The sequence below is a fragment of the Pezoporus occidentalis genome, unplaced genomic scaffold, assembly GCF_034315485.1.
Source record: "Pezoporus occidentalis ecotype Australia unplaced genomic scaffold, CSIRO_AGI_Poc_V1 ctg113, whole genome shotgun sequence".
In the NCBI taxonomy this organism is placed as follows: domain Eukaryota; kingdom Metazoa; phylum Chordata; class Aves; order Psittaciformes; family Psittacidae; genus Pezoporus; species Pezoporus occidentalis.
Window position 1 is genome coordinate 2234394 of NW_026912918.1, and position 10436 is coordinate 2244829.

General features: G+C 40.9%; 1 protein-coding gene across 3 annotated transcripts in view; it reads left to right on the top strand.

The window, feature by feature from the left end:
- The window catches only part of MYH11 (myosin heavy chain 11), a 61786-nt gene extending 56219 nt beyond the window's left edge, over positions 1–5567 (top strand). For 2 of the 3 annotated variants that reach the window (XM_062635082.1, XM_062635086.1), the window contains 3 exons: positions 236–344; positions 738–910; positions 4876–5567. In XM_062635082.1, coding sequence (XP_062491066.1) covers positions 236–344; positions 738–910; positions 4876–5014 — 421 coding nt within the window. In that variant the 3' untranslated portion in view covers positions 5015–5567. Of the gene's footprint in view, positions 1–235; positions 345–737; positions 911–1987; positions 2016–4871 lie in introns of all 3 variants that reach the window. The other variant, XM_062635088.1, reaches the window with a different exon arrangement.
- Positions 5568–10436: the final 4869 nt, after the last annotated feature.

Sequence of the window (10436 nt, forward strand, 5' to 3'; positions counted from 1 at the left end):
GAGGAAATCACCTTGTGTTTTGGAACATATCTCCTGGAGTACCTCTAGCATATAGCAAAGACACATACTTGCTTCGATCAGAAGAACATGACCTATAAATTTTCCTTAGAATTCAGCTATTAAATTCAGTAAGGCCTTTAACATACGGGTCCTTGCTGCCAGTTTCAAGAGCAACATGCCTGAGGCAGATGAAGACTACAGACCACATCACCAAATGTTGCACTGTCATTTGCAGAGAGAAGCAGGCTGCAGCCAAGACATTACGCCAGAAGGACAAGAAACTGAAGGATGCATTGCTGCAGGTGGAGGATGAGAGAAAGCAAGCAGAGCAATACAAAGATCAGGTATCAAACTGTGTCATGAAGGTCTCAGTCTGGGGCACAGAGATTTTCAGGTTTTACCCTAAGAAAGGAAAATTCCACGTTTTGCATCAAAACTATCCCTCTAGAAAGCAGACTGTCTGCTTGGATTCTATCCTGGGGGAGCTATAGAGACCTTTGCTAAAAGATGGGACAATATAGCTTTCCTCCTATGCTGAAGCATGTGCCAAAGCACTAGTCCTTGTCAATCAGCCAACTGCAACAGTCTGACTACACAGTTTTTAGATCTTAAGCTTCTACCTTTGATTCAGGCCATGTTTCAGTAAAACCCTCAAGAGAAATATAAAATTAAAATGAGGAATGTAAAGCTATTAGATCTGTATTGAAGTAAAGCATTACTCTAAAATTTCTCTTTAGGCTGAGAAGGGCAACACACGGCTCAAGCAACTGAAAAGGCAGCTGGAGGAGGCCGAGGAAGAGTCTCAGCGTATCAACGCAAACCGCAGGAAGTTGCAGAGAGAGCTGGATGAAGCTACCGAGAGTAATGACGCCCTGGGACGTGAGGTTGCAGCACTGAAGAGCAAGCTCAGGTACGGTGCCCTTGTTTGGGATAGGCATTCCCAGCCACTGACAGCAGTGAAATGCAGAACTGGAGAAGTAGAAAAAAAATCTGTTCAAGAACAGACACTGCTAATGCTGCAAAGTTACTCCTGTTGTTAGCTTGGCAGATACAACAGGCCAGTCAGAAGGTGAAGTGCATTTCATAGGGTGCAGCAGTCTCAGCATTTCAGCTGTGGTGAACAGCTGTGATAAAATGGCATGGGCCTTACTCTTTTTCTAATCAAAAGTCCTGTTGCCTTAAATAGGGACAGAATAAGGCTTGGTTGCTTTTGAAAACACTCCTTATGTGCTGCATCTATTTGTGCAGAAGCTTTCACAGAAGGGTAGAAATGCATGTGCTTTTCACACATGTACAACTCTCACACAATGACAGTAAATAGTCTTAGACAACATCACAGGTGGCAAAAAGAGGAGAACATTATACAATTCTTATCCAAAAGCCTCTTTGGACTTCACCACAAAGGGATTCAGTGTCATCAGACCTAGGAAAAGATCAGTATGTCCCTTTGCATTTTGTTGTTAAAACTGACTGGGAAAAAGACAGAGCTGTGATCAGTCAACTACATACTGGAGTTCTGCACTCACTGGGTTTGAAAACACTAACCCAGTGAAATAGAGACTGACTTGAAATAGAATAGAATTGCTCTATCTGAATCATCACAACAGAAAACTTTGCTTTTTACCTAAAACCAACTGTATTTCAGATGAAAATAAAGCACCTGCCTATTTGTGTTCTTGAAGCAGTTTATCAGTAACATGCATGAACCTTCAGATTTGGGTTTACTTCAAAGTGAAGAGTTAAGGGCTGTGGTAGCCTTTTCCATTAGCACCATCTTAGGTGGTACATGCTCCTAGCTGCTTTACAAAGGAGAAGCTGTGTCCAGTCCGTTTTACATAGAATAGCATAAGGCTCATTTTTGTTTTATCTAAATGTAATGTAATTGGCTGTAATGTACTTTGTTTAATTATTTAAAATTAATCTACCTACCTCTGATCATGACCGTGTGCTTAGTATAACTGCCCAGGACTCTTTATCTCTGTTTCAGAGGGACACAGGAACCTTCGCATGACTAAAGCAGGTACCATGCCTTCAACTTTGCAGCTAGCTTGTGTTGCACAAATTTCCATTTTCTTTGGCCGAAGTAAAAATTATGTGAGGTTCCTGCAAACTGTGAAGGCTTGGATATCTTGGCATTAACCTGTTTTTCAAAAGAGACAAATATTACAATAATCTAGCTACCATCAGCTAAGTGATACGTCCTTCTTACAAGTAGTTTATGTACTGATACACACTTACCAATGTTGCATTCTCACAGGCTCTACCAACAGAGTACCTAATGAAGTGTTTTTCCTGCATGAAAGTTTTCTTTTTTGCACCACATCTTTGTGCACAACCACAAAGATTAAAGCTTTTCCTATCAAATACACCATAGATTAGCAAAATTGATTAAAAGGACTAATGAATATGAAGTTTCACAGCACGTCATTAGAATTTCACAGTATTTCTTACACATTGCAATGCGGACTAAGGTAAGATTCCATCTAACTCACCTGAAATTTGGGAAGATCTTGCTTGCATGTGATTTATCACATTTACATCACGCTATCACAGACAAAAGACAAAGTCTTGCCTTTCATTACACAGCACTGTTAATACTGTGGCTGTATTGCTTACAAACAGCTATTACTTAGGCTTTTATAGCTATTTTGCAGGCATTACGTTGCTTGTCTAGTGTTATTAAAACAAAGCACAGACACAGAAATTAACACTGATACTGTAACCTAGCACAGCATTACATTGTACATTAACATGTTCTCTGGAGATTGAAATAATACCTGCTGTTTGCAAAAACTAAAGAGCTACTGCCTTGTAATATTTGTATATCTTCTATTTTACATATGCTGGATTTTGCTGTGAATACACAAATATTTAAAGATGATGTCTTGTCCTTGCATGTGCCTTTCAGGCAGCCTAATATTTCCAGTCAGACTGGTATTCAAGCACTACTCCAGTAGCACCTGTTCAAAGGTAGATTAAACACAGAGATGCTAAGCAAACACTAATGCTTAAGGCTTGCCTCAACTATACCCATTACTCTAAAGGTACTAATGGAAGTGACCACATGAATATATCAAATCTATAAACCTATTTAAGAACAGATATAAACCAAAATATTTATTCACAGGGCCAATACCAGTTTAAAGAAGCATTAAGTTTATGCATACTGCAACAGTTTATGTTAATAAGTGGTTAGTGTGTGATAGGGAGTCCGATTCTTTGTACCCAAAACTGTACTGTACAATTTGGTTAGGTTCTTGCTGTTACTCTCCATCATTCCCCTGTTCTCTTATAGCATTTCAGTGAATTACTGCAACATAAAGAGAGTTATCTTACAAATGACTCATGAGTAATTGAGTCTAGATAAAATGCTCTTCCTTTATTAACAAGAATCAATAGATTTACTGACCAACTAGAACTTTCTTGGTAAACAGTAATAAATAATATTTGCTATCATAAAATAGCAGACACTGCTTAATAGTATCTACTAATAGTGTCTAGACTCTGCCAAGCACGTGCCAGCGTAGAAATGACATACCCTTGTGTTCAATATATGCTGTCAGCACCGGAACAACTGTGGTTACCTAACCACAGGTCTTAAAAGAAGCTTTATTATCCAGCTAATGGCTTGCTCACACTTAAGCTGAAGGGCAGAATTGTGGAAAACAGACTACATCTCATTTTTCCATCTCAGAAACAAAGATTTGTGCCTTTAAAATAAGTTAGCCTAGCCAATGTTCCTACCCCCTTCCCTTGTATGGAAGGTCAAACTTTGGACTTAAGTAGCTCTTTCAGAAAGGACAACACCGGCTTAGTCTTTTGCAAGGACAAGACAAGCCTTTAAATATTTATGCATAATTGCTGTGCCTAAAAGTACAGAGTCACTTCTATTTAACACCAAATTAGTAATTTTGGCACAACATTCAGTAATTGTGAAATTATTTTATTGCTTATGTCTGTGGTCTCAAGCCTTTACAAAGGTTTGCTTAATGAGGGGCAAGTGAGAGGCCATGTTACAAAACTTGAGTGTTTTGTAGCACAGTAGCAATGGAGGCCAAGAAGAGACAACCCCATCTTCTGTCTCACTTGCTCACACCTCCCCAAACATTTAACCTTGAGGACCAAAGCGTCCCTGCCTTGGGATGTGGCTGTGAAATGTATGGAGATGGGAGGGAGATGGGAGAGGAAAAGGGGTGGGGGAAAAGCATTTTTCTGTAAGCTCTTCTGCAAGATAATTGCTCTGTTAAGTGTCAGCACCCAAGTTACAACTCAGTTCCAAAGAAGCACTGGTTTCCTCTTTCCACTGGGAGAGACTGGATTTACCCACAACGTAGATACCACATGTGACAAAGCACCTGGGATGCTCTGACCAATGTAGCCCTTGAAGAGACGGCCTACAGGCTCAAAAATGCCTCCTGACATCAGCAGCACTGCTCCAGTCCCAGATCTTGTGGGCTTTCAGTAACTGGTGGGCTTTGCCATGCTGCATGTCAGAAATTCAGAACAAACTCTCTCTCCTTGCTCTTCCACTGCTACTGTAGGTACAAGCAGCCCCCTTTCCCATTCCTTCCAGTTGCAGTCCCCACAGGGCAAAAGTGAAATGAAGAGTGTGGGGGAGTTGGGGCAGATGACACTATTTAGAGAAGAACTTTAAGCACAAGAACAGGAATCCCATCCCAGTTCCAAAGATCTGGGCATCTCAACCTGTCCACAAATTACTCTTCCATGCTACAGAACAGGAAGTTGAATCAGAGGCCCACAGCTCTTGGCTGCTCCACATTTAAAAACATCAGCCCCACAAGTACCATTACTCTTTGCTCATTTGCGAGGACTACAAATGACTTAACACTTGATTTTTTTTTCCTTTTACTGCAGGAGGGGAAATGAGCCGGCATCTTTTGCCCCACCACGTAGATCTGGAGGCAGGAGAGTAATTGAGAATGCAACAGATGGAGCTGATGACGAAATGGATGCAAGAGATGGAGATTTCAATGGAACAAAATCCAGTGAATAAACACGCTTTAAAATTGCACTGCAGCAAGGGGAGGGAGGACAATATTTAGCACTGTGTAAGTCTACTCTTAGTGTCAAGATCACATACACCCACTCCTCTGACAATGATAAAAAGCACAACTGCCTTGTCTCCAATGTATAGATTGATGTTAAAAGTACTCCAAAACTTATTTTACCATTAAGTGTATTTGAGGTTGGGTTTTCTTAACAGAGTAATTAACTTTGAGAATCTTCCAGAAAGTAAGTTCGAGTAGCTCAGATGACTTAAGTCCCAGTGAACTATGGTTTACACAGGATTTGTGAAACCGTTGCAAGGAAAAGAAGGGCATCAGTCAGTTAATCTTTTCTTAAACTTTCGGTTTGTCTCGAGTATTCAATTAATATAGGGTTTTCTTCCTGGTTACTACACCCCTGATGCACCATTCACAAGGTGGAAGTGCCTTTTTAATCACTTACAGAAAAATAAAATATCATTTGTTCAAACTAAGTCAGCTGTTACAGTTCTATATGCACCATGGATGTGCTTACACATTAATAAAAGGCTATAAAAACTACTAATATTCTTGTGTACAGCTGTCACTTGGGTTCAATACAGCATGTCCAAAGAGAATGGGGGATGCAGAAGAACTTATTTACAACTCAAATGCTTTTTAGAAGGTCATCTGTAATATTAGAACAGAAAACTGATTTTCTCTTAAACTACTGCTTTTGAAAAAATGAAAAATAAAAAAAAAAACAAAAACAAACAAACAAACAAAAACAAAACACAAAACAAAAGGGTGAGAGGGAAAAAAAATCCCAAACAGAAACCAAGTACATATAAACTCATATACACTGAGCTGAATGTAAATTGACTTGAAGTATCTGGGACATTCATGGATGCTTACTGAGCTACCCTAGGATGTTGCCAAGAGCTGACAGATGTAACGCATCTGAGGACATGGAGGAGACTTGCAAGATTCTGGTGCAGCAACTGGGAAGCAGGCAGGACACTAAGTGTGCATCTTTAGGCAACAGAACCATCCTTGAAGTCTACATGTAGTGTTATTTCCAAATGAAACCTCTACAGCAGGCAGAAAATAGTTAGAAACAGCAGCCCACTGAATGCAGTGATCCAAGCCAAGTTATTCTGCGTTAAGGATCGACATGCAGTTACATTTCATTTTTGGAGCACTCCAACAGGACCGCAGCCCACTGCTCGGAAGTCCGAGGACCGACTGCAAATAAGGCAGCTCTAGTACTTCCAGATAGCAGTGAACTCTGTGATCACACTGGGGCAGTAGAGAGCCACGCACAGCAAACTCTAGCAAAACCTGGGCTAGAATTGCTCTAAACAGAGCACAGAGAGTGTACTCGGTGTCTTGGATTGTACAGCAAGTAAACCTTAAGCACTGTGACTACAGGGAGAGCAAGTCAAGCAAAAAAAAATCCACCTTGACAACTAATGCAGTCGTCTTCTAAACTAAGCATCGTTCCAGAAGGCACAGAGATCATGAACTGGAGATTCAGACTAGGCACCATTTATCCAGCAGAATAAGAACCTAAAGAATTCTCTCTGCTCATGAAAAAGTAAAGGAAGAGCGTAAATAAGAATCCATTTAAATCAATTAGATGACAAGCTGCAGAGGAAGAGGGATAGGAGCTAGCAGATAAGACCTTTCCATTGCTTGATCAGCCATGCAGCCCAGCTCTGCAAACATGCTCAAGAGCTGGCTTTTAAACACACAGCTTATGAGCCTGTATGTGTGGGAACAAGGAAGACAGAGTTCATGTATTTATTTAAGCACCAATGCTAGGAGCAGAACCAACAAACTGATCCTTATTCTGCAAAGCTTGGGACAAAGGTAGTTGGTTTCTTTAGTAACACCACAGAAAGCACCCTTCTGCAAGTGGCCGAACAAAAGTTCCTCCCTCCTCCCCCAAAAACGTCCTCTCTGTAACATCAGAGAGGTGATTTTTCTGAACTAAATTATCTTGACAATTCTCAATAGCATGTCCACCCCTAGTCTATCTGATTATATCTGTAGTCACATTAATAATATACCTGTAAAATATGTAATACTATACTGCGTAATGCACAGCCACACTTTTCCAACTTTCTACCTTATCTCAATGTTGCCTCAATCTGTGTGCAAGCCAACTTGCTCACTGAGCAGGCAAATTATGGCAAGATAAGGAAAATGAAACTTGTGCTGACTGATCCCTCCAGGCTACACAGTTCACTGAGCTGTAGCCTACATGTCAGCTCAACTGTCCTCATGTGTAAGAAAAGTGTCAACTCCCTGTGTGAGACGATAGGACAAAAATCACATTAAAACAGCCAGGGTTCAAGATTTTAAGAGAGCACAATGCCAATACTAAGCACTGTAAATCCCAGAGGCATCTTCAGCTATTTCAATATTTACATTCTTTGGGTAGGAAACTACAAGGAGAGATGTAGAAGAATCTTGGCATAGGTTTCAGCAAAACAATGTCTCTTTCAGCTTCATGGATAAGAAACAGATGAGAAACTGGTAGCAAAAACCTGGACATAAACCACAGTGACAACTTGCAAAAATACCCTCAACACTCATCAACAGCTAGTATTCAAAATAAGCTTTATTCTGCTCCTGGCATAGCCAAAAGGATGGCAGGTAGCATCACCCATTATTTATTGAGGCATGGAGTGAAACTGAGTGAAGCCAAATTCTCAGAGGAATGGGCTCATGATAATTGGCATAATTAAGAAGTCATTGAAAAGCAAGTAGAGGTCATTAGGAGCCACACAGAAGATGGAGAATGAAAAGGTGTTACCTGCAGGATGCTGGGTACTTGTTTAGAAATTATGCCAAGAAAGGGCAAATAGACAGTAGAAGACCCAGAGAAGGAAATTGTAGAGTTGGTGACTGAATTAATGCCATCTTTAAAAATGGAGCAGCTGCAAGAACAGTAACAAGAATAATAAAAACAGAAGTTGGGAGAAAGAGTTGAAAATGCTCCTACAGGCCCCACACCCCCCAAGTATGGTACATATTAGGAAATTAATAGTATCCCCTGAAGACTGAGATGGTGATATCCGGGGTGATCTCAATGATAAGTGAGCCAGAAGAGGACTATCCTTTGGTGTGTGTGTGTCCCCAAGCCCTCCTGAATATGAAGCCAGGCCAATTGTTAAATTAAAAAGAACTATGGGATCTTGGGGTGGTCATCTGCAATATACTACGCAAACCACCCCCAGGATCCCTTGCAACTGCCAAATTTACAAGAGAAATATAGCAGAAATTCAGCTAAAACAAACTGAAGGCTTGTGGCAAGCATGGCTAAGTGTCAGCAACCACACAACGTTGGGAGAGGATGAAACAAACACTATTTGGGGTCCAGTTTTCTTGAACTTAGGATCCAACACAACAAATACACCCATCCTACCACCAGCACAGTAGCTTCTTGGGATGGAGGAATAGATGTTATGGAGCAAGGTGAAGCTTCCCTAATCCCCATTAAATCTCTAAGCAAGCTCTCTACAGCTGTCACAAAAGCCATTTGCATATGAGCCATGCACAAACAAGGACCCCATAATGTCCCACTAACTGCTACAGTAGATTTTGCAATGTTAGAACTATTACTTAGAGGAGTCCCAGCAATTCTTAAACTCTAACTGCAAAATGAGGTGAAATTAAAAGAGACACTGAACATAATAAAGACCAGGACAATAACATTCCTAAGGCACACTCTACATGGACAGAATTAATACACAACATTGTTAACTGCAGTCATGAAACAGGCTGGGATGATACACCAGCTGAAAAACAAAACCTGAAACCCCAGGGAGGCAATCACAAAGTAAGATCCATGAAACAGGGGATGTAAACTACATTAAAAGTAAACAAGTTTAAAAACCCATGAACAGAATTTTGTGTACAGGAATGAAATATGCAAGAGTGTGTTAGCCTTAGACATTCCTGGAGTTGTGATTCAGTCTACTAGCACTATCTTGAGTCTAATTGAAGCATTCTGAGGAACAAGGTAGCAGTGAAAAGGAGAGCATTTCAACTTCTGCCTCCCTTCCTCCCTCTTAGAAAGAAATTGAGGGTGGAGAGACACTGGAACACATCTCCCAGAGCAGCTGTGATTGCTCCATTCCTGGCAGCCTTCAAGGCCACATTAGATGGGGGTTTGAGCAACCTGGTCTAGTGGAAAGTGCCCCTGCCTGTGGCAGGGGGGGAGTTGGAACTTTATTAAAATTATGGGATGCCACTTTTAATTATTTAGCTCCTGTTATGCCTTATCAATTGTTACAATCTAATTATACAATGAGTCATGATTTATTGCCTACCTCCATGGGAATGAATCTTATATTGGTGAAGAAACTACAACACAATGACCTGTGTCAGCAGCCGAAGTGCATCTGAAACAACAGGCACAAAACTCTAATCACCGTTCACTGTGATACAGAATAGATACCTGTATATTGGGAAGAGTGAAGAAGGACAGAGAACAGCAGTGGTAGGAAACTCCTCTTGGATGGCTACTGACAGCAACAGAAATTTTTAATTTCATACTTCACCCAGTTGTGATTTTATTAACTCTAATGTGTCTATTACTTATATTGCATATAAAGGTTTGGCATAAGATAAAACAAATAATCCAACTTTAATCACCCCAAACATACAAATTAACACATAACAAATAGTAGTGCTTCGCTGTATACTTACTGTGAATCTGTAAGTGCCCAAATTATCAATACAGTATTTATGGCAGAGGCAAGAGGCGACTGTACCACCATTCTGTGAGGGCAAAGATAAATTGACTACAGTCACAGAGTGGAGCATGGTGCTGTGTTTCTCCCCCCTTACCCAATCTGACCTTTATTTCCCAACTCTGCTCAAGTGATAATCACCAGTGGTGGTGGTAATGGATGAGTCTGGGTAATGATAAAGGCATCCAATTTAACTCTTGGGAGATGGGTAATAACACAATAGCCAAAGGCCCAATCTGAACAAGGTGAACCCCTCCCACCCCCAAATATAATCCTGGTCAAGGTCCAACTCAAGGCAAGTTTCTGTAGTAGACAGAACACAACCATGACTCAATTGTGTTACTCCATAAATACTGGACTGCCCAGAGCCCATTGAGCTATCCTGCACAGCAGCAGCCTGCAAACCAGGATATCCCCCAAGTAGGGCCACCTCTCAACAATACTCCTCAAGGCTGAGAGATTCCTTGCTGCAACAGATCCTCAGTAAGTGATTAAGTGTGCTAACCTCTGCAGTCCCAGCTACATGATATAAATGACCGATCGCACATATATAATCCTTTAGATATAAACTGCTGACCAAGTCTGAGACTAAGTCTGAATCTAACCACAACCTTGATGCCTCTCTGGAAGGAGTTTAGAAAGCAAGGGGGTCCTTTCTGAACCTCACAACTCAACAGAAGGGTCTGCC